This window comes from Phalacrocorax aristotelis, chromosome 5 (assembly GCF_949628215.1).
Source record: "Phalacrocorax aristotelis chromosome 5, bGulAri2.1, whole genome shotgun sequence".
Classification (NCBI taxonomy): domain Eukaryota; kingdom Metazoa; phylum Chordata; class Aves; order Suliformes; family Phalacrocoracidae; genus Phalacrocorax; species Phalacrocorax aristotelis.
Genome location: NC_134280.1, coordinates 51,814,371 through 51,841,381, shown reverse-complemented (window position 1 = coordinate 51,841,381; position 27,011 = coordinate 51,814,371). Strand labels below are relative to the sequence as shown.

Genomic DNA, 27,011 nt, shown 5'->3' with positions numbered 1-27,011 from the left:
CTAGAGCTAATGAGCCACATCTAATACCAAGAATAACTCACTGGATGTCTATTACTGTACGGTTTTGCTCAGATCTGATAAACCAGTCTCCTTAAAATTGCTAAGGTGCTGGAGAGAGAAGAGGTTTTCCTTTTTAGGAATGGTTACTGTTTGCTAAGGTTTTCTGGGCAGCCCCTTAGCTAATGCTTTAGAACTGTGCCTATGTAGGACTAGACAAGATGCACCCAAAAGACATTCAACTTTAGTGGTTGATTCATGTCAGCCTGCTTAATTACTGTCAGAAAGTTTTCTCACTTGCTACATGATGTTAAAGGTATCTTAATGTGCTCTAGAGGAAGATGGATGTAGATGTAAACGGAATAGTTTCTTAAAACTTGTAACTCATAGACCAATTACCCAATTGATTTATCAATACCAATACCCAAGGGGTAATGGTTTTAAACTACAGGAGGGTAGATTTAGACTGGATATAAGGAAAAAATTTTTACAATGAGGGTGGTAAAGTGTTGGAACAGATTGCCCAGAGAGGTTGTGGGGGCCCCATCCCTAGAGACATTCAGGGTCAGGTTGGACGGGGCTCTGAGCAGCCTGATCTAGTTAAAGATGTCCCTGCTCACTGCAGGGGGGTTGGCCTAGATGACCTTTAAAGGTCCTATCCAATCCAAACCGTTCTATGATTCTATGAATTTTAGGTCCTCAGTAACAATTGGCCTCTTAAGGAAACGTTACTCAAGTACAACAGTATCCTTGATGAGGCTAAACATACAGTATCACAAGTGAGATTAGTTGTAGGCGATGTTTGGAATCGTGTCTATGCCAAGTTAGCATTTACAGCTTTAGACTCAAGAACTCACATGGTTTTTCCCAGTATACATGTAAATGTGTGCCAAATGATTTACATAACAACCATCTCCCATTAATGGCTAAATTTTCCCAATCTGATACTGGATTATCCTGTAAGAGTAGAAGTCATGGATAACTAGTAGAGCTTTTCAATTTCTGCATGTTTGTTAAATAATCTGAGCTTCTCTTTGACTTCTTCATGAAATGCTGCATTAAAGACAAAGCTGGTATAAGAATAAAAAGCATATTCAATCTGTACTATTACAAAAAAGCTACAGTAATTGTGTGCTTTGATACTGTATTATCATCTCCAATATAAGCATAATGAATAAGCATGGTGATTCACTGTATATTGTTGTCAATTCCCTTTATTTAGAACGAAAATTTTGATGGTTTTGTAGTTGAAGTTTGGAGTCAGCTGGGAAATCAAAAGCAAACGTGAGTATAAGTCTCTAGGATGCAATTCCTAAAACTCGGCTCTCTGAAAAAATATTATTAATTTCTCCATGTTGACTTGAATTTGTAATTTTAAAATAAATACACTTCATTCTAGGACAACTGAAAACTGTTCCACTTATCTTAAAATGAAGTAGAAGAGTCTACTCCACCCTACATGAGCTCAAAGATTACACAATAATCTTCATAGTGGACCTAGCAGATCACATTAGCCTTTCGTACTTGAGTTTTGCAAGAGGTTACTGTTGTACAAGGGTGAAGATGGAACCTCAATTGCATTTTTACTCAGATGTTGGCACTGGGCCTCATTATAACGTTGATTGGTTTGGGTTACTGGGTGAAGTTGGAAGTGTGGGATGCTTTCAAGACCACCAAATTTGAGTTGATTAAGAAACCTTCCAAACCTTTGTATATAGAGAGCTTTTAGACATACTGAAACTAAAACCAAAATGCCCAACCTGAAACTAATCTAGGGAGAAACTAGCTTTCCAATTCTTGCAAGCATGGTATATTTTAAACTTGGGAGTACTTGACCTACTTTTGGTAGCTCCACTATGAAGTTACTGTATTTCAGTAAAATTGATGCTTTACCTATTAGTTCGCTTTCATGAATGTAGGACAGATTGTATTACTGTAATTTGAAGACTCACTGAAGGCCAATTTAAGCACACTAGCTGTATTTCAAATGACACATGAACAAAGCATACTCTTTGTTAGCTCCAGGGTGAGTTTACTTGTGGCACGGTAAAAATGTTACTCTATGCCAATTCAAAACAGCATTGCTTGTCCCATCTTGTGTGATAAGAACTGTCTGTACTAGAGGAGGTAGTACTGTGTCGTTACTCTAGCCTTCAGTACCTGAGTATTATTTAGGTGAAGTATAGAAGAACCTCTACATATTCACTGTCTGTCTGTTACTGATAGACAGGACTGGGAAGCATTTTCCATAAATTTGGAGAAGGAAAGGGTTATTCTCTTAGAGTAGAATGGTAACTACCTTTGCTGCTCTGAGTTGGTAATGTTTGATCTTACGTGGCCACCTGTGAACAGGACTATCCTAACTAAAAATGTGGAAGATGACGTTTGGCAGAAAAACATGAATAGAAACAAAAACTATGAACTGCAGATTTTCCTCTTCTCCAAGACCAGTTCTGATTTAAATGCTTCATTGTAAACTCATCTGTGGCTTTTTTTCCTCCCTTTATTTCTACTCCCTCAGAAATGGTTAGGGTGTTTAAGTTGCAAAATACCTTGTATTGGGCTTGCCTCCTCAGAGACAAGCATTCTGAATAAGGCTAATCTAGGCAACAAGCTGAAGCTAGGCTTGTGTGGAATCAGTTGTTTTGTGAAATTAGAATTGCATCATTACATTAAAATTTTGTCTCATGATGCTTGTAAGCTATGGGACCAGTGTCTTCATTTGGGGATTAAGTCAGTTAAGTGCTCTAAAACAGGATGGCTTGGGTATCTGGTACCCCAGGGGTTTTTCCCTCTCAAGGGTTTTTGGAGTAAACAGGTGCTTTGAACAGATTTAAGGGACAGAATTAAGTGAACTTGGCACCTGGGCAGGCCTGTATTTTTATTGCACATTGAGTGATGTTACTTTGGGATCTGTTAATTTTTTTTGAATAGCAGAGCAGAATTATTCCTGTTAAATGGGTAAGCATGGACAGTCGCTGTTCCCTGCCAGAAGAGTTGGAGCAGCCTATGACCTCTTCAGCCCACAGAGTGGCAGTGTTGTAACATGATTCAAACCTCATCTTCCCTGTCAGAGTGTGTCTTGGCAAACACCAGTAGTAAAGGCATGTTCTTAACCTTGGGAGGATGGGGTCACTTGACAGGTAGGTGTCAACACAGAGATGACCCCTAATCCTTCAGAGGGGTGAAATGTTCATAGAACAGCAATTGTGTATGGTCCATATAAACCATGTGTATTAACTATTAGGTACATAGTGTAGGCTTTCCTGATTCAGATCCTTCAAGGTCAAACACCTGAAAGTAGCTTAACCTACTTCTACATAAAGGAACAAAAGATTATAATGATGCTCCTAGGAACAGATAGTCTGCCTTCAAATTACTTTCAGAGCTGTCTGACAATACTAGGAGACCTGCCTAGCTGATACAACTTATTCCTATTGTTTAGTATGAACATGTTTTAGTTTAAAAAGAAAATAAAAAATCATTTTTTTCTGATAGATAAGGAATAGTCTCACATAAGCAGTTAGCAACAGGTTGTCTAGACTCAACAGAGATGCATAAAAATATCTGGGGATATGCTGCAGCTGCCAGCTTGCCTTATGAAATGACGGAGTAGTGGTGTGGATCTAAGTAAAAAATAGTTCACTTAGAATCATTATGGTTTTCATTTTTCAAAACCTAAAGTGGATACCTAGGTATTAGATTAAGAAACAATAAAATGCCACTCAATTATTCTAGTGCATCCTTTCGTGTATCTGTGTTGAGTAGAAAGCTGTGGAGATGATCCTGTTATTTTTTTAATACTGTTATAGAAACGATCCATGATCCCATTCAGTGCACTGCATTAGTGGTGCAGGAACACTTAATATACACAGGTTTCTTTATCAGACTTAAGATGACTAGAGAGTGGGATTTCTTTGTGGAACATTCGTGCTTAATGTGGTGTTTCAGCTACAAAATCAGCATCCACTCTCTAAAGACAACGTGCAGTGATACTTTATAGCAGAGTGCACCAGTATTTCTTGAGGCAGGTGAGTCTGCAAAAGAATATGGAAGCCTGTGAATTAGTGTCCTAACTCACTAATAAATTGGGTTATGATTTAAGCACTACTTCATATATCAGAAAGCTGGATTAATTGCAGCTGAAGCTCTCTTCTCAGTAGACCTCAGCTGAGCAAGTGTCCCCATGAGATACCTTTTTTCAATAGCTGAACATGAATTTTGGTTGGGTTAGAGAGGCACAATGACATCTTCATAACACATGCTCTCCCCATTGTCTTGATCTTGGGGCTTGAAACACTGAATTGCCTAGAGACCTTGCGACAATGAAATTTGGTAAGTATCTCCATATGACAGGGTAACAGTGTAGCTCTGTACAAAGGTTTTGTAACCCCAAATCCTGTGACCAGCCTCTTTAAGAACCTGTGATCACTGAGCATTTTTAAAATGAGGCAAATTTAGACATGTCTCTGCCAGCCCATTGCATGTTTCTAAAAAACCTTGATGTTTTGGGGGTACTCACTTCAACATTAGAAATTAATGAAAAGTCTTCCTGCAAGGCTTGAGGAGTTATCTAAAAAGAGCCTTCAGTTTCCTGTTTATCCTAGCTGGCATTACAGATAAGGTAAAATGTTACGAAGAAGTTATGTTGCTGGCATCCACCAAGACATGAAATTCTGTGGTTTCAGGCTCACCAGGTATCTTCTGTTTTACATCTTAAGCAGAACTAACTTCATCTGCTTTTGTTTTTTTTCAAGAATAAAAAATTTTCTACTCATTCTGGTTTGGGGTTAGAATTGCTCTGTAATACTCAGCAGACTAAAGTCTTAAATTATATCAGTCCTTTGTGCTGCTTTCTTTTGCATATTCATTTGAATGTTTATTTTACAAACAGTATAAATTTTATATAAGAGAATTATGCACTTAAATATAGGTGCCTGGTTTCGTGTTAGATATCCTAAGCAGCCTGGTCTCTGCCTGAGTATGTAGGGTCCTAGATGTCTCGAGTCTTACGCAACAAGCCTGTATGCATACTTTGAATACCTTTGGATGTCCAAAATGGCATTAGGTTTTTGTATTTAGATGCTGAAATACCACCTGAAGACGAAGAATTGTCTTGATATGTGTGTGTTTGTGGGCCCAAGTTTTAGGGGGTTTATACTGACCAGTTCAGACTCCTGTAGATGTCTAATACAGATACTTTGAAGTACCCGCTATTGTACTGGTACCTACTTCTTTCCTGTGATTTCTGGGAACAGAATTATTGATATACAAATCACAGTGAGGTCCAATTTTATGTGAGATGAAACATGTGTCTAACTGATGCTGCCTCCTTTCATGCTGACAATCATTGCACAGTGAAAAAGTATTCAGCTTCCCATCTTTTATTCTAACACATAGGAAATTAGTCTCCTAACAAAAATCTACATCAGCCAAGATAGAACTGAGGTATCATCTGCATAGGATAATGTGTTTTGCTGCTTCTTGTAGTTTAAACCTGCTATAAATTAAATAACTGTCTTTCATCTATAAATTTCTCAACTGATTTTGTAATAAAATATTCCAAGTTATTAATCCTGTGGCATTTAAGTTTAGAAATGTACATGGCAGAAATACCGAGATAACTGAGCAAGCAAAGGTTCTCCTGCTTATTTAGTTAACGGCTAGACAGGATGATATCTCTCTTGCTAGTCTCACTTGTGGGTTTATTGGGTGTGTTTTTCTCCAGAGATCTGGGTCATGTTGCGAAAAACGCATGAATGTACCCATCAGAATCTCACAGCATGCATAGAATTGCGCACATTATTCTGATCAGTCTGGCATTAGCTGACAGATGGCACTGCCATCACACAGAATCAATCTGAAAAATGTGATTTTTTTTGTCATCACGTGCTGCAGGCACTTGGTATCATGCAGAAGATGACCTTCAGATATCTTATTAATGTTGGTAGGAGTGTAGGAGCAAAAAGCTCTTCTGGCAGTCCTATCCTTCATGTTAGTCCCTGAAAAATTAATCTATTAATCAAAGATTTGCCATAATTCACTCCAGTTTCTTGGTATTAACAAGGCAATGAAATGGCACAAAAGGGCAATTTCTTCTTGAAGTAGACAGCTTTATTCTGTCCAATTTTTTTGGCAAGGCATAAATTGTTGGTAGTCAGTACTCCCTAAATCGTGCTAAAAAAGTGACTGAAGGTGGAAAGTTGCAGAATTCTGAAGGGTCACGTAACTGAAGGGAAGGATATAACAGCCTTATGTGTCTTCTGCAAAGCTTTTCAAGTACACCTACAGCCCTGCCTTGTGCACTGGGTAGTGAAAATTTGGAGGCCTGCATACTTTGAAATCATGAACAGTGAATCAGACACTTTGAAATCATGAACACTTGGAAATTTGACCTACAAAGTGGTAGTGATAATAGAAATAGTAGGAATAAAGTAGACTGTAATTAGCTCAAGATAGAGTCTTAAAGCTGCCAGTGTTTTAGTTACTACTCTGAATTTAAATTTTACAATGGTGAAGTGTCTGGTAAATATTTAATGAAGCCTTTTCAGGAAGACTGATTCTATTCCTACTTTCCTGCACCTCATTACAATGTTTAAAAATGTTAGTAGCTTTTCTTTCAAAATTACCAGTGGTAATATGGGAGAATATTGTTTAAAACATTGGAAAGCGCTGTTGGGACATGGTAAAGTTTTAGTTTATAGCATACAATAAATGAGCATTCTGCTATTCCTGTTTGGGAGAGAGAGGAGGAGTGCAAATTTGATTTACATAATCTGTTTGACTGACAAATTGAAGTGAGCCTAAATTAAGTCTTTAACCATTAATCCTGTCTGATCTACTGGAAAGATTTCAGGGCCCAGAGACCTGGCTTGACAGGTTAGTGAGTAGATGTTAATCTGGGTTTCTTGAGCAAGAATCTGCAGTTATCCAGCTACCCCTTTTCTTCCTGACTTCCCCCAAGTTGAAGCTAATTATTTTTTGCTCAGAGCTATACTCCTTGGACTTGGTAGCAGGAGAGGAAGCAGCTGTTTTGTTGGAGTCTGTTTTCAGCTATAGTCCCGTCTGCTAGCTACAAAATGAAACCAGCAATCCAAACTGCTCTCTTGCTCCTTTTTTCAGGCCGCAGATCTCATGTCCTTTGTTTACAGTTGTGCGTTGTGGTTCTACGCTGTATGCCTTTCTGATTTTAAAGTGTGATTGCTCTTGTGCAGTCAGTTATTGTGGGTGCATCGCTGCTTTTCTGGATACATTTTTACCTCTGCTGGCTAACCACAAGTGTCTGACATTGCTGAGGAAAGGGGAAAGCCTTGAATTTAATGTTGACTTGAATTTTTTTTCCTGCATCTCTTCAAAATAATCCCAGATGCTTCTTTTCTCAAAGCATTGCTATCTGGATAGCAAAATTGTAGGAGCTGAGGCAGATATGTGAAGATGCAGAGTGAGAGCAAGGGTGCTGGTCTTGTTTCTAACTGAAAAAGATGTTATCTTGCTCTGCATCTATGTTAGGTTCCTTTGTCCTATTCTGCCCCTCCTTCTATCCCGTGACCTTCTAAATAATTAAATTTAAAGTCAGCAAATGTTTTGCATGGTGTAGAAGTCTCAAAGTTCCTACAGCTAATAAAGGCAGCCAGACAGAGAAGAAAGATCACTGCTGATGAACACTGTAGAATAATTTCAATGCCAGAGGAATTGATTCTTTGGTCAAATTTATCTTACATGTAGCATCTCTGACATCTAATAAAGGGTGCGCTCATACTGCAGTTGGGCATAATTAATTAAAAAGGTCACTTAGCCACGAGACACTAATCAGTGGGAAAGAAGGCTTAGCTCGTTTTAATACTGATTATAGTTTTTGATAAGATTATGTCATGTGGGAGCCATTATGTGTATGTTGGACTCAATAAATGTCTGTTCAGTTTAGTGTTGTAATTTTTTAATGCATTCCTATGGAAAAGGATTCTTCTTTGCTATAGTTGATTTGTTTGAATAGTGACACTTGTAATGTGGAATGCGTATGATTAGGAAATGGGAGGGAAAGCTGTTACTTTCCCAGAGCAAGAATGGTAGAAGTACATGCTGCAGACAGACCAAAAGCTGATTCCTTTAATCTCATGTCTCCCCTGAGAAGAGAAATATAGGTGGCAGTATGACAGTTCATTGTCAGGAGCTGTTCAGCACAGCCAGCTCTCAAATTGTGAGCACAAAATACTGATGGTGTTGGGAAAGTGATAAAACTTACTTTGTTTGTTTGCCAGGATTTTGAGAGTAATGGCTTTTGTAGTGTACTTAGAAGTTTTCATCAGGCATCAAACTGTTCCAGGGAAAACGAAAATACTTGGTTACCTTTGGGTAGTGTCTACATTGTGCAAGTCAAGCATCATTACTATGATGGGTAATTACGTTATCCATCACATGGTCAAGGATTTCAGAAGAATACCTCTAGGATGATATTGCCTTGAAAGACATGACAGTACCAAAAGTTGTTTTTGAGAGTTCAGGTCTAATCCAGTTTAAGTGGAGCAAACAACTTGGATGATCGCCTATGTATATCCTGCCTTTCCTGCTTTAGCATTTTTAGCCTACTGGAATGTGTTGGGAAGCTGCTTTCTGCTCAGTTCAGGCTTTAAGCATAGTTCTGAACAGAGCTAGAAGTCTGTGCTAATATCATCTGTCTGCCATTGTGGATCCACCCTGCCAGTGGGTAAATATGAAAGTTGACTTTGTTCTGAAAAATCAGGTGACTTAAGGCCCACAGAAGGGCCATATTTATAGTACAAATTGAAGGTAATATTGGTCTCCTCTTAAGACAACAATAACCGTTAAACTTTTTTGTTTCTGCAGTCTGTCTCTGAAGGATTTTCTATTAACATCACCTGTCAAATCAAGAAGACTAAAAGTTTACATGAGAATTTTGGAGTTTATTTTCCTACTGAAGTGTTTAGAATATGGATATGAAAATCGGCTTTTGTGAAAGTCTTAAAATGATTCATATGGAAGGTGATACTTCCAGATATGACATTGGCAAACATTTATTTTGTAGGTATACTGTAATGTATTGGAAACAAAAGGATTATTTATACAGGGGGGAAAAAAAACAGCAGTGGAAGTGTTTCTAAATACAGGCTTCAAAATATCCCTTGAAGACTGCATGTCTTGCTATGAAAGCTTCTTTACAAATTCTCAGACCTCAAGAGGTGACCTGCTCTGATAAGTTATGCTGGTTTTACATGCTAACAATGCATAGTTAGATTAAAATGAAAGTAGGAAACATTTTAGCCCCAAGGTGATCACCAGTTCCAGTAAAACTAAGACTGTCTCTAGCAGTTCAGTGTTCTTAGTCCCGGAAGAGGGTAAACCTCTGATCAGTCTTCCTAACCTTTTTTATGCTATGGTCATTTGCTACATACTATGTTTGGCTTTCTTGCCAGCTGCGTCTTTTCGGTTGTCCCTACTGTTACTTGTTAACTTGCTTTTGCTAATATATAGCACCAGTTTTATTGCCTGTCCCTCTAACAATATATTTATATTTCAGGGAGTTGATTCACTTGCTTATTCACCTTTCTGAAGCTCTGCATGAGGCACAACTTAAACTCATACTGGTCATCCCTCCTGCAGTTGCAGCAGGGTGAGTATTCCTATTCAGAAGGCAGATTCCAGATGAGAAATACTTTCTTGTCTGTTATACAATAAATTCAAAGCTTTGTTTATAGCTATGCAACTTAAATGAATAAGAAATTATTTGAGTTTGATTGGTAGTCCTGTCTTCATGAATGTTGCACTGAATAGTCTTAGTAACTATGCAGCTTCATATATACCTCATAACTTCTGATGTTAAAATAATTTGCACAGGGGCCTCTTGTTGTGGTGTTAACCAAAAATATCTGGTAAGAACTTCCAGGTGAACGAGAGCAGAAACAGTTGTGGAGTGTAATGACTTGTTGCCAAGGACTGAAAAGGGCTTTTTTTGAAGGTAGCACATGAAAGAACTTTCTGAGCCTCTGGGCACAATTTCACCTGTAAATGATAATAATTATTTTTTAAGTAAGAGAAACAGAAATACGGGAAGGAATTATATCTATAATAAGGCTGTGGGTTTATAAAATTATTTATTTTTACTTGATAGTTCATAGGTACAGCAAGTGCATTTAATAAGGGGATAATATTAGAATTGTTAATTATGCTTTTTATTTGTGCAATGACTTGAATCTGACAGATGCACCAGTTTATATGCTCTTCTGGCTCAACAGCAGTAAGCAGTGCTTTATCTTTCAGTGTTTATAGCAGAGAGATACTGACTTCCAAAGATTGTATTTGTTTAAAAAAATAAAAAATCCATGTGAAAAATGAGACTGTAATTTCATTATGTGGAAGGAATTTGAATCCTCTAAGTTTTTACACTTTTAGGAAAAGATTCTATGTTGTCTTTAAGCGTTATATAGTAAAACTGAAAAAAAATCACAGTTTTACTACATCTGTAGTCTTTTTCTGGAAAGGCAATGGCACTCCGGTATTTCAGGGAGATTGTGTCTAGTCCTTCGGGGTTTTGTATGATCAGTCAGTGGTAACATCCATGTGAAAGCAGATAGAACTGAAAACAAGGGTGGAAGGTGATTCAGAATACTTGCAGATTGCTGTGACTTCTTTATTGTAATTTCAGATTGAAATGTGGGCTATGCCAATGCTATACAGCTTTACTAGCAAGAGTTTTGCCAGTATCCGTCTGCCATTTGGTGATATTTGCTCACATTTGGATGCCCTTCCAGGTCAAAAGATGAGTGGTATCCTTGCATCATGAGCATAGGTATCTGTTGTGCTACCTTGTGGAAAAGTGTTTATGGTACACTGTAATACTACCAACATATACAAAGAACACATCATGCCTTTCAGAGAATTGTGGCAATAAGGGTTATCTTATCCCCAAAACTACTAGGTTCTGATTCTCTATTCCATTCTCCCTTTTCCTTGCTTCTCAAAGATAACGAGTGTCCCTGTTGCACTGTAGCTAGGCCAAGTTATGTATATGTCATGGGTGATGGCCTTTTACTGTCAGAGAAGCTCCAAATCCCTGTTATTTGTTTCTGAAAGGTTTGGTGGGGGCTCTTGTCATATGGGACTGCAGAATAATGAAGCATAAGCTGTTGTAGAGGATTACATACACAAAAATGGTCTTTATAAAGTAATTGAGTATGTTTCAGTGGGTTCTGCTAATTGCAGCATGCTAATCCTATGTCGTGCTTATTCCTTATCTCTGAATTTTACCTAATGTAATAGGTATCTCCTCCTGGTTATGCAGATATTTTTGGCTTACTGGGCTTGACATGCTGATAATGATAACTGGGGGAGACTCGTAATATTTGCATAGTTGGCAATGCAAGATTATTTTTTCCCAAGTTTCCTTTTTCCTTCAAGATGTTCAGCAACTGTATAGCTGCACATGAAAATACAGTAATGTAAGTCAATCTTAAATAGAGAGCCATTATTAGGTTTTTTTTCAGGCGAGAGTTAGTAGACGGCTAAAGAAAAATATTACAATGCCTTATTTTTCTTGCCTTGGGCTGTGTAACAGTGTGGACAAGCTCACAGCCACTACAGTTGATGTCAGTTTAACAGCATGGTTTCAGGATGGTGTTGTACAACCTCCTAAATTTCTTGTAGACTGTCACAATCTTTCAGCATACATTCATTTTCAAGGTGCCAGAAAGGCTGAGAAAATGGAATGCCTGAGCAGGCTTGTAAATGCCTCTTCTGCGGCTAGACCTTTCTCTGCAATGGTCTCCAAGTTTTTGATGAGTTTTGTGGGGAGGTCTGATAGCACAAGGGGGAAACAAAGCGTTTCTGCCTACAGATACCTGTGCAGAGCTTAAATGATGCCTGCTGGGAAGATTCAAAGACCCTGTAGTAGGTAAATAAACAGGTATCTGTGTGCTGAGATCAGTTACTGCCTGCACTGTAACTGTGATGTCACCTCTTCTATACGTTGGTGATGTACCCCTCTCCAGACCAGTTCCTCAATATAGGATACGTACTTTCTACCATCTTAAGACTGTAAGCCCAGAATAATATCTACCTGTTATTTTGTTCTTCAATAGCTGCATGAAATCTGATTGCAGTTTATTTTCTGTAAAACTATGTACTTCAGGATGGTTTTTGTTGCTTTATGTTTTCCTCTCTTGCACATTATAACCATTTTATATCTTTAAAATGAAGTAGCTAGTTTAATGCAAAAAACCCTTTGCTTCCATGTGTGGCTGGCCACCAAATTTTGATGGGCAGAAAGGGAAAAGCGATGTGTTGAAGATGATGGCAAAAGCAAAGAAAATAAATTCCGTGTAAATTGGTAGAGTCCTGTAAAATAATAGCTGTGCAGAGCTCTTCTCTTTAGGGACTGAAAGGCTCTGACAGCCTAGCTGCATTTTGAAGAGATTCTTTCCTATCATGCAAGCCCCTTTGTTTCTGCCTCAGTTCTGGTGTTTTCTGCATCATGTTTTGTGAGACACTTTATTCACAGAACAGTACTAGTTTCTAGTGCATTATGGCATTAGGAGAGTAGATCCAAGTCTCACGACAGCACTAGACTTATGCTGCTGTTTCTTTTTCTCTGGACATGGTGTGTCTTGTTCCTTTTCCTCCTTGTGTTCTGTATTTTCTGTGGTCTTCCTATGTCAGAATACACACCCTATAATCCTGAGGTGGGTTGGGTCACTGCTACACTCCAAATCTTGTAATGCGCAAAAAGGTATGCACTATATCAATGGGGTCAAGAATTTATTGTTCGTCCACTTAATGTTTTAATAGTCTGATAGTCCAAATTATCTAGTTAATACAGAAAAGCCTCACTAACATTACAGCTAGAATTTTTATGCAAAACCTTCCCACTTTCTACCCCTTTTCTATGGTGTTGTGCTTACGCTTCCACTGTTCCTGTGGGTCCTGAGGTTGACACTCGGTGTTACTTGAGCAGAAAGATGAGTCATCAGCATGGTGAGGTCTTTCTCAGGAGCAATGTGATATTCATGCTGGAGGTTTCCTCTTTGTCAGCCTTAGGTTTCACTTGGGGCTATTTCACATGTTTTCTTATGACAGTCTGCTTCCTCTTCATTGGCTGTCAACTGAAGTTTGAAGTTTGTGCAAACTCCTCAGGTCGGTCAGACCTTTTCTATATGTGGTATTCACAGAGCTGGAGGCAGTAGTCACTTGACCGCCACGCAATTATCTGAAAGAATTCATAAAGAATTTGAAAGAAAGTTCAGGCCATAAGATGCAGAGGGAAGCTTTTAATCAGCACTGTTTCTTAGGATGAAGCATCACATGTGTTGCAAGTAATCAGAGCTACAGGACAGGTATGTTGATCCTTACTATCATGGATGTCTTTGCGTGGCTGTTGAGAGCCGCTTTTATGTCTGGAAATACTTGAGTCTTAGGAAGCCCACTTTTTGTGTCAAGAGAAGGTTGAGAGTCATTCAGATTTGCTTCAGAATATAAATGCTTAGGAGCTTGTTCTGATGCATGGATGGCTTTGGTAGTAAAAGTTTCTACTATAGGGAAGTTTCCAAGAACTGAACCACACTTTTGGCTATTGCCCTTTGAAATGCTAGCACTACTTTGCTAGCACTACTTTACTACTTTGGCAGTAAGCCAAAGTGTTATATGCCTTATTGTATTAACTCATTGCACCACAGAGCAATAACTGCAATACTTCTTTAAAAATAAAGACATGGAAACGTAAAAATCCTTAAAGTCCTTAAAAATCTATGCCTGGCTCATGAGATAATGGTCTGTAAATGTTGCAGAGGTTAACACTCTCATTTCTTGCAGATTTCTCTGGAAAATTGTGGGCTGGTATGCCTTTGTGTTGCATGGATCTTCAATGGTGATAACAAATACTTTGAGATTCTTGTGCTTTGGTTAAGTCCAGTCTGTCATTTATTCCCATCTTTCATGCTGCCCTCTTATGATCTACATTTCATCCCAATTGATAGTTCCTTTTTAAAGCAATTTTCTGTTGCTGTTAATTGTAGTCTATTACAGATGAAGCAAAGGAGAACACTTTAGAACATTTTTCTAAAACGCTTTTCAGTCACTTCATCACACAGATGCTTTTTAAAATGCTACTGCATGCTCTGGTAGAATTTAAGTAATTGCTGTAAATGGTGTTCACATTAAAGTGCATTTGCTCTTTTGGTGGTAGGGAGAAAGTGGAGAATAGTACAAACACATTAAGATTCCTGCTCATCATGATGCCCATTGACATTACCAGATTCAGTCTTATAGCCAGAGGGATCTAAATCTGTTTTGTTTATATACAGTCACATGGGGCTCTACAGTCTAGTTTTATTAAATCCTGAAACAAGAGTTGAAGCCACTATGAGCCCTCTGGATTCTTAAACACATTTTGCCTTGACCAGAATTTGCTTTGTTACAGTAACTGTATCTTTCAGGACTGTTTTGCAGTTGAACACGGCACTGAAGTTTGGACTTTGTGTTGTCATTGCCTCTCCTGCTGCTGTCCTGCATATTAACAGGATAGTGGGTTCAAAGTTCCAAAACCTTTCTGAACTGGGATTTAGGGATGCGCTACTAGAGCTGCAAGAGCTGTCTATCTAAAGTCCACTTTTTAACCTGAAATATGTATTACATACCGGTCCCTAAGTGGCCTTATTTGTAGAGGTGTAGTGAAGTATTTCTGTTTTCTAGCTGTGTGAAATAACACCTCTAGTTAATGTGAAGGAATCCAAAAGTCTCATTCCTTTAAACCAATTCTTTTGCTTCTTTATGCATTCCTAAATTTTCTGGGATTTATTCATAAACCTTTATTTCCCAGGAGAATGCATTAGTCATGTTCTTTTCAACTAATACTGTTATGTAAGCCACCTGTCTGTGTCTTCCATGTATGTCTTCCTATTGGTTTAACTAGAAAAAACACTTTAACCTCTTGACTAAACAGGTAGCTGAAAGTACGTTCATCAGCTACGGAAGCATCCTAAAATGTTCACAATGCCCATGCATGCTTTAAAGTTTAGAAGTATATTGGACTTAATGATATCAATAAGCAGAATCCTCAATTATTCTTTCTGCCTCACTTGACTTTTTAGGAAGTAGCTGTAACTGAAAATTTTTGATTTATAGGATAACAAGGCTTAAACTGAAAAGTGCTTCCCATTGTGTATTAAATATCTTGTGTCTTGAAACTCACTCTGGGTTTTAACACTTACACATGGTTGAAAGTATGCTTTAATGCATCTTATAGTCCTTATTTGTTGGAATCACTGTAGACTGTTAATCAAAAATATAGCAAAAGGCATGGAAATAAGTATCATCAGGAATTGAATAATATTCTAGAGTTCAGCAGCTGGCAAAAGAGTGATAAAGGAGGCATAAGCTGTATGTGGGATGCTAGGAGCTGAAGCATTGTTCCTTTTGTGTTCTACCCTGATTAAAATTTAAAGAGAAAGCACAGTTAAATGTAAGCAGTTTATTTAGGAATGTGTAATTTAGACTCCTTTGATACGCATTAAGATCAAAACAGTCTGGCAGCAAACGCTGTCTGAAAGGAGACACTTTTAAGAGCTAAAATTACTGGTTTGCTTGGGGAAAAACAGTCTGGAAAATGCAGCATTGCATGTAAAATCAAGTACAGGAAGTAAATATACTGGGTCATCTGCTTAACTTCTTGAATTCAGCTTTTGCAAACAAAAGCGAAGTGAGCCTGATCCTCTAGCTGAACCTTGCTTTCAAGGTCCAGTGAAACCTTTGGGTTTTGGTTTGCTTGGGCTGGGCTAAAAGAAAAATTAAATTATTTTTGAGTGACTTTTTTCTTTTTAATCCAGACATTTTATATATTCCTTTACAGCACTGTCCAGAGACAGTTGCACTGGCATAATCAATGGGTGGGAATGTGTGTGGAGGCTCATTGGGAGGCAGGAATCTCTCTAGCAAGCTTTGCTGTCACAGAGAATGCATGTAGAGCTACCATGGTGGCAAACACAGGCTGAGATAGTTAGTACTTCCATCCACCTGATGTCCAGGAACTGCATGTTTTTGCTGCAAACATAAGTGATTTGCAAGAGAGAGGAACAGCAGGAACCAAAGCTATGCTCTAAGAAGTGTGTGTATTATACTGTGACTCTCCTTTGGGATGGGAGACTTGTGGTTGTGTATGTCTGAAGAGATGTGCTAGGATTGCTGTGTTATGTAAATGGTTGCTAGAGCAGATGGTTTGCTGAGGATTTTCAGCCTGTCTTTCAACAGATTGTCTCAAAATGTTAGTGTGTTACTGCTTTTACATGCATGGATATGGATGCATGTAAAACTATATGGGTACCCAGACATATTCTGCCCATTGGTGATGCTGAGTAACTCCATTTATGCTGACTAATCCTGCGCTTGATTAAATTCCTAGCTTAAGTACGTGCACTTCAGTGACTACTCTACTGCAGAAATTATACTGGTGAAAGCTGTGTGGGTGTTTTTATATTGATATCACAAGCCTCTTTCTGAATAGGATAGCTGTGCTGGAGTGAGCTACTTTATGCCTAAATGTGCTGTAGGAAAAGAAAAAGATGGCAAATAGGACTTGAAATTTGGTTGCACCTGTTCTCTTAAGTCTGCAAATCACAGGGGTTGAGTTTGTTATTTTGTTTGTTTCTCTATACTTACTTGCTTTATAATATGTTAGGGATGCTTTTTCAGAGGCAGAAAGTGAGGTTTTGAATTTGAGTACTCTTTCCTGTCTGCAAGTAAATTGATGTTAATCTGACTAGATTATTACATATTTTGTCCAGGTTCAGCAACCATTTTATCCATGGTGTTGCCCAGTTATTGTGAATTAAAAAATGAGTAAAGAAAATTCTTAAGTTATTTAGATGATCTATCATCAGAAAGAGCATCAGTAATTCTCCTGTTTCCTGCTGCCCTGAGAAAGAGCAAAGGCAGACAGAAAACTCTCAGGAGCTGTAGATAGGATGTTGTCTTCACAGGGATTCTGAATCTAGCCATGGTTGCATAACCATGGCCTTTCTGGCATTTATAGGTTATTACAGACATTACACATAAGGTGTAACATTGTTAAGGATCAGCATGATATATACTAAGTCATTAAAAGCTGTTAGTTTTTCTACTCACAGTGTTAAATAACTCCATGTTTAGAGACAGGCTGTTAGGGGTCACTTTCCTTGGGCTTTTATTGTCCCCTGAGTATAATCCTTTGCACAAAGTAGCAATAAAAATGGCATTGGCTGTGTTACTTCACTATGCTCTTTACTTGTCTTTACTTGCATTTTGATGGTTAGGATGTGCACCAAGCAGTTTGTCCTGTGTGATGGATATCCTTTTAAAACACCTGTTTTGAGGTTGCAAGACAGTAGCTGCTCCTTGAAGAGCAAATGATTCTTTACCTCTTGAAGTTGAACAGAATCTGTAAATAAGAAAATGTAAAATCTCGGGTAAACAGGTAAACTCAGTTGCCAAGGTGAGCAGCTCTGGTGCTGTCACGATCTGCAGTGGAGTGCTCTCGTGTGGTGCACAGTGAGGTTTTCTGAACTGGGGGAACCTCAGAGGGAGCTGAGAGTGCTGCTAGGAGCCCACAGCTTGTGTGGCAGCGGCTGAGGAGACCTGGGCAGGGTCAGGAGCAAGGTCCCCCTACACTTATAAAAGAAGATCCTGGGGAGTGCTAGCAAGCAGGGCAGGCAAATAGGACACAGTGCGGAAGGGCATACAGGAAGGCTGCTGAAGTTCTGCCAGCTCAACCAGGGAACAATGGTATCCACCTGGCAGAAAGCCATGGCCTCTCTGAACTCTGCACCCACCACGACCAACACAGCTTCCCAGAAAGAGCTCTGGTGGGAACATACTGCCACCCAGGTGTCAGGCTGCAGGGTGAAAGGGTTGATTGATTGAGTAGGAATCAGGGTGAAGGCCAACAAGGCATATATCATGGTGGGAGTCTGTTACGGACCACCCAACCAGGATGAAGAGATGGGTGCAATATTCTGTAAGCAGCTGGGAAAAGCCTCACAATCGCTAGCCCTTGTTCTTGTGGGAGTCTTCAACTTACCCGATGTCTGCTGGAAATACAATACAGCAGAGAGGAAACAGTCTAGGATGTTCCTGGAGCATGTGAAAGATAACATCCTGACACAGCTGGTGAGTGAGCCAACTAGGGAAGGTTCTCTGCTGGACCTGTTGTTTGTGAACAGAGTAGGACTTGTGGGTGATGTGATGGTTGGAGGCTGTCCAACCATGGGCACAGCAATCACAAAATTATAGAGTTTTTCATTATCTGAGAAGTAAGGAGTGGGGTTAGCAGAACTGCCACCTTGGACTTCTGGAGAGCAGACTTTGGCTTATTTAGGGCCCTGGTTGACAGAGTTCCTTGGGAGGCAGTCCTGAAGCGCAAAGTAGTCCAGGAAGGCTCGACATTCTTCAAGAAGGAAATCTTAAGACACAGGAGCAGGCTGTCCTTATGTGCCAAAAGATGAGCCAGTAGGGAAGAACACCAGCCTGGCTGAACAGAGACCCTTGGCTCAGGAAACTCAGAACTCAGGGAAAAAAAGGAGAGTTTATGGCCTTTGGAAGCAGGGGCAGGCAACCCAAGAGGACTACAAGGAAATCATGAGGTTATGCAGGGAGAATATTAGAAGGGCCAAAACCCAACTAGCAATTCATCTGGCTACTGCAGTAAGACAATAAAAATGTTTTTATAAATACATTAGTAACAAAAAGCTGGCTAAGGAGTATCTCTATCCTTTATTGGATGTGGAGGGAAACATAGTGACGAAGGATGAGGAAAAAGCTGAGATACTTAATGCCTTCTTTGCCTCAGTCTTTAATGTTAAGACTAATTTTTCTCAGGGTACTGAGCCCCCTGAGCTGAAAGACAGGGAGCAGAATGGAGCACCCAAAATCCAAGGGAAAATGGTTAATGACCTGTTACACTGCTTAGACACACACGAGAAAGGCTCTACAGAGGGATCTGGACAGGCTGGATTGATGGGCCAGAGCCAAAGGTATGAGATTCAACAAGGCTAAGCGCTGGGTCCTGCACTTGGGTCACAACAACCCCATGCAACACTACAGGCTTGGGGAGGAGTGGCTGGAGAGCTGCCTGGAGGAAAAGGCCCTGGGCATGCTGGTCAACAGCTCCCTGAACATGAGCCAGCAGTGTGCCCAGGTGGCCAAGAAGGCCAATGGTATCCCGGCTTGTATCAGGAATAGTGTGGCCACCAGGAGCAGGGAGGTGATTATCCCTTTGTACTCGGCAGTGGTGAGGCCGCACCTCAAGTACTGTGTGCAGTCCTGGACCCCTCAGTATAAGAAAGACATTGAGGTGCTGGAGCGCATCGAAAGAGCAACAAAGCTGGTGAAGGGTCTAGAGCACAAGTCTTCTGAGGAGCAGCTGAGGGAGCTGGGGTTGTTTAGCCTGGAGAAGAGGAGGCTGAGGGGAGACCTTATCTCTCTCTACAACTACCTGAAAGGAGGTTGTAGAAAGGTGGGGGTTGGTCTCTTCTCCCAGGTAACAAGCGGTAGGAGAAGAGGAAATGTCCTCAAGTAGTGCCAGGGGAAGTTTAGGTTGGACATTAGAAAAAACTTCTTCACCGAAAGGGTTGTCAAACACTGGAACAGGCTGCCCAGGGAGGTGGTGGAGTCTCCATCCCTGGAGGTATTTAAAAGAAGGGTAGACGTGGTGCTCGGGGATATGGTTTAGTGATGGACTTGGCAGTGCTAGGTTAGCGGTTGGACTTAATGATCCTAAAGCTCTTTTCCAATCTACATGATTCTGTGTAATATCTCGACTCATTTGACATGCCATTGAGAACTTTTTTTTGGTCTTTTTTAAGTAAGAGCATATTTAAGACACTAAGAGCTTGTTTTGTCATACCCTGAGGATATGATCAAGGTATGAAAAGCACTGGTTACTTTGTCACTGTTAAGAGTTTTAGAATTACAGATGAAAGGCCTGTTAAAGGAGTGATTGCTGCATTTCTGAAAAAAAAAAAAAAAACAAACGCTTAAAACCTCCAAAACTTTGGAGTTTTGTATGTATCAATCATAATTAAAATGCATGTAAGACAGTTTTTAAAACAGATTGTTTTGATTGTTTAAGAAGCCCTAGGTAACACAAGGCAGCTTTATACTTCAGTAATTTTATCAAGTCTAGCATGATAATACTAGATGTATATCAGACCTTGATCCTTGGTATAAGTAATAGTATGCTGGTCTTCTTACCTTTGTCTTGGTAACATGCTTACCAGTACAAAGCAGAGGACACTGAGCATTATGTTTTAATTTAACTTTATGGGATATGGTGTTTGGGATTATTAGCAAGAATGAAGCACATTGTAAACAAATCATTGGAGCTGTCACTGTCCTCATAAAAAAAATACTACCACTGGTAAATTGCATACAGTTTAGCTAGAAGAAATTGTTATCTCCTGGCCAGTTTCTGATAGTATATATCAAATTAGTATTTAAATTGAAAACAAGCATGTTCATCTGTGATGAAAGGTGCACTTAACCTCACAGTTTCACATCTGGTAGGTGGACTGGGAAGCATTAGTGGAAATATGAAGTATGGTTCCTTGTCTCTAAAACAAAAATTCTCAGTATGAATTTGATGTGTCAGCTTTCTTAAAATAGTCCACTCTGCAGATGTGCGACTGTCAGACTGGGATGACATCTCAGGTGGCACCCATCAGCAAACCCTGTAAGTAATAAATAAACCAAAGTCTGTTAATGTTTTAGTATGGGTCCATATTTTCTAGACTGTGGATCATTCTTCTCCAGACTGTCTCTAAATCTCCTACATCTTCCTTAATATATGGTTCCCTGAACCATATATTTTAAGCCATGGCCCTTAGATTTTCCAGGAAGAAATATGTGTCCATATGGTGTAGAGCAGAATGTATAGGACAGCTGCATTTCAGGGTGACAAAAGGTAATTGTTCTGCTCTCATGGCTAGGCAGGTCTCATGGAAAACTAAGTCTGGGGTACTATATTTATAGAAGGATGTAGAAAAACGAGAATGTTTAGAGGAAAGGAAGAAAAATGGCTACAAGTATAGATAATGTCTCCTTTGAGGAAAGCTAGAACTGCATTTAGTATATTAAAAAGAGGAAAAAAGTGTCACGAGACATAATAAGTCTTCAAATGTGTCAACAGTGGCTGTGTAAGTGACAGTGATACATTGGTCTTTACATCAGCTTGGAAGAAAAGGATAGAAATATTCTTAGTTCATGATAAAGAATTCTTAGGTTGAACACTAGAAAAAGAATAATTGCTGAATGGCAAAACACTGTAGAAACACATAATATTTTGGAATCTTCATATATATTTTGAATTTGATGATACACATCTAGGTAGTGGGTGATGCACAGCTGTGTGAGGAGAAAAGGGAGAGCAGCACCTTTATCAATTTATTTAGGTGGCAGAATTAATGCTCCATAAATGTCTGTTTGGCAGAAAAGCACAAGGAAGCAGAGCAGAGCCGGTGGGAGAAAGAAGAAAGAGAGTATGCTCTGTTGTGAAACTTTTCCTCTATCCCAGGAGCAAAGCAAACATTCACAAATACTACACCTTCCCTGTTTCTCCTGAAGAGCTGTGGGCAGCTCCTTGTGCAGGGATACACCTAGGACTTAATCTGGCCTTATTCTTTTTTTGATAGATACTTTTGAAGGCTTTCTTTGTTAAGCCTTCCTACTAAAGTTTTAGGTAAGCTAGAAATCTAGACAAGTTTTTCTTTTAGTTGTGATCAAAAAAGGGTGGGTGGGGCAGACACAGCAAAGGAATGGAGAGAGCTGAAGACATGTAAGTCGGGTGTTGGCATTCTTTTCTTAAATTGAGACTGTATGAGCTTGCTTTTAGCCTTAGTGAACTAAAATGACAGGTAAACTTTTCAAAAATATTGTCTAAAACACTGAAGAAGCTCATACTGTTAAATTTATAACGTTATGTGAATTTTCCAGAGTTGTCTAAAATTGACAGAACATGCCTACGACAAAACATTTTCTGTCAGACACTGGCTGTTTTCTCCTTGCTCTGAAAAGTTTGCCGCATCTCAGAGTGTGTTTCTGCTTCCCGTACATTCTCAGCTAAGTGCAGCTATATCCCAACCATCATATTTAACTGCTGCTGATGATCTCTTGTTTGACTGGAGAAAAAAAAGTTGCACTCTTACATTTCAAACAGTCTGAAGTCTTAAGATTTGGTAACTGATTTGGGTTGTGCTGAGGTTAAGTGTTCTTGACATTACTTTTTTTTTTAAAGCAGTGAGAAGTTGCTGGCAGACTTTATTTTTGGTTTACATATGCATTGTGAGACAAGGGACTTCAAGAAAACCTGAAAATATCTCAAGAGCCGTTACTGTATCACTGTTTTTAGAGTAGGGAGTTTATAAAGCCTTGACTTTTTTTACTGTGATTCAACAGTTTTCCTCTTTTCAGCCTCCAAGTTGTTTTTTTTTATTTAAGCCATTAAAGGGAATACATTTTGTGTTCAAATGGTGCTTAGTATTATTTTGTATATATTAATTTTCGTATACTCATTGTTCTAGGAGCTGGATCTGTTGACATTCTTGAACAAGGTCAGGAGGAATGTTCTGTACCAGTTTTGCTTTAGTTTTGAGTGGTGGGGTGGAGGGTAGACAAGACTGATTCTAAACTCCTGTATTTTTTGTCCTGAAAAGACTAGCTTTCTCATTTGGTAGCTTTGAAATGACATTCTTCATTCATTGAACAGTAAGGTTTGCTGTGGTGGGATGTGAATATATGGAGCTAACCTGGCTTCTTTTAGGAGATTTCTGGGGCAAAAAAAGAGAGACAGTTAACACATATTCCTATTTATTGTCATGCTGTTTAGATGAAATTATTCCAAGATTGATAGTAATCTAGAGAAATATTTAGTATTTTCTGAAAACATATAGCTGAAATACTTCTAGGACTCTATGGGGCTGTAAAGGTTAGAGTATATTAATCCTTTCTTTGGGAAGGAAGAAATTGTATTTCCATGAAAACAAGATGTTACCTTGATAAAAATAGTTCTTTTGGTAGAGTAGAAAGTGAAGAGAAAACTTTTCTGGAGAAATTGGGAAGTTTTTTCTAGTGTCTCTGCTTTTTATGAAGAGAGAGTTACATAACAGGGTTTTGCTCCTTTAGACCACTAGTTGACTGTTCAGAATAGATGGATGTTTCTTTGTGTTTTTCATTTCTTGGGAGAATCACCTGTCTCTTAGACCTCACTATGTTATGGATTAAGATCCACCTTTGCATTAGGGGGAATCCTAGAATTGTTCTGTACACTGTCAGCAAGGTATGTGACAATGGATTTGGGGGATGGACATTCCCCAGCATTTTGAAGTGATTTATCTTTTTAAAATGTTCTTGCTAAAGTTCAAGTTATTACAACTACTATATTACTACCTTTGTTAAGCTAAACTTAGTATAATGTCTTAAGATAAATACAAGAAGAAAATGCTCAAACAGTATACATTTGCTCTCTGAACTTTAAAAGAAAGCCAGACAACTGAATTAAAGTCACTTGTTAAGCAGCTGGAACCAGAGACAGCTGAAAATTTCCAATTTGTGCCAAAACATCCTGTAAACTACAAATTTTCGTATTCAGGTTCTTCAGCTTACTCTGCTGTAATTCTCTTAATACCTGTTTGTTCTTTAGAGAGTTTGCAAAATACTTCTCTGCTATGCAGCAGTCTCGCTTACAACTTGTTACTTGCTCATGAAACACTTGCAGTTAAATCTGTAGTTGAACATGTCTTTCATTTTTCACTTTTTTAGATTATAGGCTTTGAAAAGAGCATATTAAAGCTACTGCAGTCTTGGCGAATAATCCATATCAAATTTGGCTGTCTTTATTGGCTTCTTGAGATCCACAGCAGTAGTGCAGCTGCCTTCATTTGAAAGCTGCAGGAACCCAAATCATTTTTCTGTCTTTGAATATTTGAACACAATGTGTGCTCCTCACCCAAATTATGGCAACCATCCGTAACTTTGGATATTCATATTTGCATATGGAAGAGTAAAAGAAAAAAAAAAATTCTACAGCCTCTCTCCCTGTTAAAGATTCTCTAGATACATACTGTCAGTATTTTCCACCTCTAAACTTCCACTTCTCCCAGATTTTAGCACTCAGTTTATTATTTATTTTTGCTGCAAAACATCATGGATATGAAGGACTGTCTTAAGTAGCTTCAGCTTTTTCTTTCCAGAGCTAGTATGCAATGAAAATGACCAGGATCTATGCAGGCTTCATTACTGATATCCAGTAGCAGTGAATATCAGCTTAGTTTTGCTACCGTGCCTCTTGGGAAAGATTGGCAGCAGGGCAGACAGCTTGTCCCTCCTTTTACATTGTACTGTCATGCTCTTTTCCTCCTTTCCTGTAAATATACGTACTCACCTGGCTGAAAAGTAGGAAGAGTACATAATGGAAAATTGCTTGTTGACCTCACAGTTTCCCAGCTCACTGGATGGCACAATTGACCAGTGTTTTGCATGTGTGATAAAGGAAACAGGTGTTTTAATCTCTTAGAAGTTGATTATGAATGGATACTTGTAATTATTAATGCAATCTGTGTTTTTCACCAGGAGTCTATCATCATCACAAGCTGCTGCAGATTCAATTTCCTTGCCATAACTTTGTGTATACAGAATGATATGTTTGTGGGTTCACTATTCCAGTATACACGCACTGTTCTCCTTAGAGGCACTTCTAGCAAGTAGTAATTCTGATGTAAGATATGCAAGTAAACAACAGCGTAATTTTTATGACACTGTATGGTAAACAAATTAAATTAAATTATAAACAGTTTCTAAGATGTCTCTGTTTTGGAGTGAAATGGGAACTATCACTTTTAACATCATTCTCAGGCAGGACTATGTGGGCTGGAATGTAAAGCCTTGAAATTTGGTAAGTAAATAATGCCAGGGATCAAAACAGCAGGAAACCTATTGCTTGTCTCAGATGGAGTTTTAAATTATCAGATTATGTCAAATAACAGCATACTAGAAAAACAGTCTTGTACAGTAGTGTTTATTAAGTAGGATTCTAGTTTACCAATACCTACATTTAATGTTACAAAAGGTTAAAATGTTCGTGAGAAACCTGGCCATAATAATCTTACTTTGTTGGACTCAGTAATACTCTTGCTGCACTTCTTCTGATCATTCTACATGTCTGATTATCCTTCTTACTTTTCCTTCCAATTTAACAAGTTAGGTCACATAAGTAAGCAATTCTAAAAATGATCAGTATATGTTCATTGTAGAGTTAGCAAGTGCATACACCAAGTATGCTCTCCCATTCTTGCTGTTGCTTAATAAAGGAATTTTATGTTGGGAGACTATCTCTTTGGGCAAGCAATATACAGAAAATGGGACTTGGGAGGGAAAATCTGAAAACTGTAACTATGCACAGTTTCCTATTTGTTGTGCCTAGTTGATAATAGCACATTGCCCTCCATTGTTCCTGTAGTCACCAGTTTTCCTGTATCCTAAAAAAAAAGGCACTGTCAAGAATATGAAGGGTACAGTTATGTATCAAGAGATTTTGAAACTGGGCTCTGTGCATACAATTCAGCACTCAAGAAGGTGCAGAAATAACTTTTAAGTGGGCTGTCTAGGCTAGCTGACTGGCATATAGTTTTTATTGCATATTAGGGAACCTGTAAAATATGTGTGACTTGGATCACAAGATGCAGCTTGAGATATGAGTTTATATTGAGGGGAACAGAAAACTGGGGAGGAAATGATTACTACTGAGTAACAGTTATTGGAGAAAGCTAAATAACCTCTTTGAATTATACTAGTACTATTGAGTCATACTCAGAGTCATGCTGTTGGGCTCACGGGTTTTGTTTCTTCCCTGTATAAAGGCTTAAAGTATAGGTCTGTCAGTCACATCTCTTTTTAAACTGAATTCTGTTAGCTACAGTGAATCTGGATGCTTGTTAATGGCTCTAAAATGCATCCATTTCCCTCGCCGATGACTTCCCTGATTTTGCTGCTGTTTCTTGGCCTGCCAGCTCAGTACAGCATGGCTGCAGCCGTGAAAGGTTCAAGGCATTTTGTATAGATTCAGAAAAGATTTGAGGGGAACAAATCTGTTCTTAGAAGTGGCTTTTTAAAGACACTGCCTTACTACATAAAATTAATGCATCAAGGTTTGACTGCACTGACACCTGCTGCAGCAGCGTACACACCTGTTTTTGAATTCTGACTGGGGAGAATCATTAAAATAATCTGTAGGTCAACTGACAACGGTCAAAGAGAAGAAAGTGGAACGTATTCCTCATCATGTCTGGCACGTGCAGCTCTACCAATTCTGAGCCAGCTGCTGTAAAGCAATTACTGCATAAGTTTCAGTATAAGCATTTTTAAAAACTTTCAAAAAAAAACCAAAGATGAGAATTTTAATCTTTGCAAGGAGGAATTAAGCCTACATTTGGTGTGTGAGAGCTTTTAAATTAGGCTCATATGCTCCAGGGTGCAAGCTTGTTTTGCGTGATGTTTTGTTATTGGAGCATGGCTTGCCTGGGCATTAAGCCCTGGCATGAAAGGCACTAGAATAGTTTGGAAATTAGGAGAACCAAATGGTTACACAGTGGATGTTCATTTATGCATAGTCTTGCTTAAATGACTCCTCTGAAGAGGCTCAAGCAACATAACAGAAACAACATTAAATGAGAGCAGTTAACCTCCCCAAAAATGGAAACAGTAAATACAATGACAAGTACTGAAAAACTTTTCCTTCTTTGGTATTCAGATTGCCTGTTTTTGTCAAACAGGTGAATTTCTTATGTCGGCTGAAGAGCTACAGATACAAATTCTTAAGTTACTTGAAAAACACAGTGTAAGTGGCGCAGACTGGGCTGCCAGCATGCCTCAGCTCTGAAGACAGAAGTTTTCAGGCTCATTTGTCCCTAGGTGTCTGCGGGGATTTCATGCTTTCTTTTCAGGACATACAATTGTTGGCATGTTTCTCCTTCTTGACTTCTGTTACTGGT

General features: G+C 38.9%; 1 protein-coding gene across 3 annotated transcripts in view; it reads left to right on the top strand.

The window, feature by feature from the left end:
* Nucleotides 1–27,011, top strand: part of CHID1 (chitinase domain containing 1) — a 117,775-nt gene that overhangs the window by 9,888 nt on the left and 80,876 nt on the right. For 2 of the 3 annotated variants that reach the window (XM_075094507.1, XM_075094506.1), the window contains exons 7-8: nt 1,220–1,281; nt 9,533–9,625. In XM_075094507.1, the coding sequence (XP_074950608.1) occupies nt 1,220–1,281; nt 9,533–9,625 (155 nt within the window). The remainder of the gene's footprint in view (nt 1–1,219; nt 1,282–9,532; nt 9,626–27,011) is intronic. The other variant, XM_075094508.1, reaches the window with a different exon arrangement.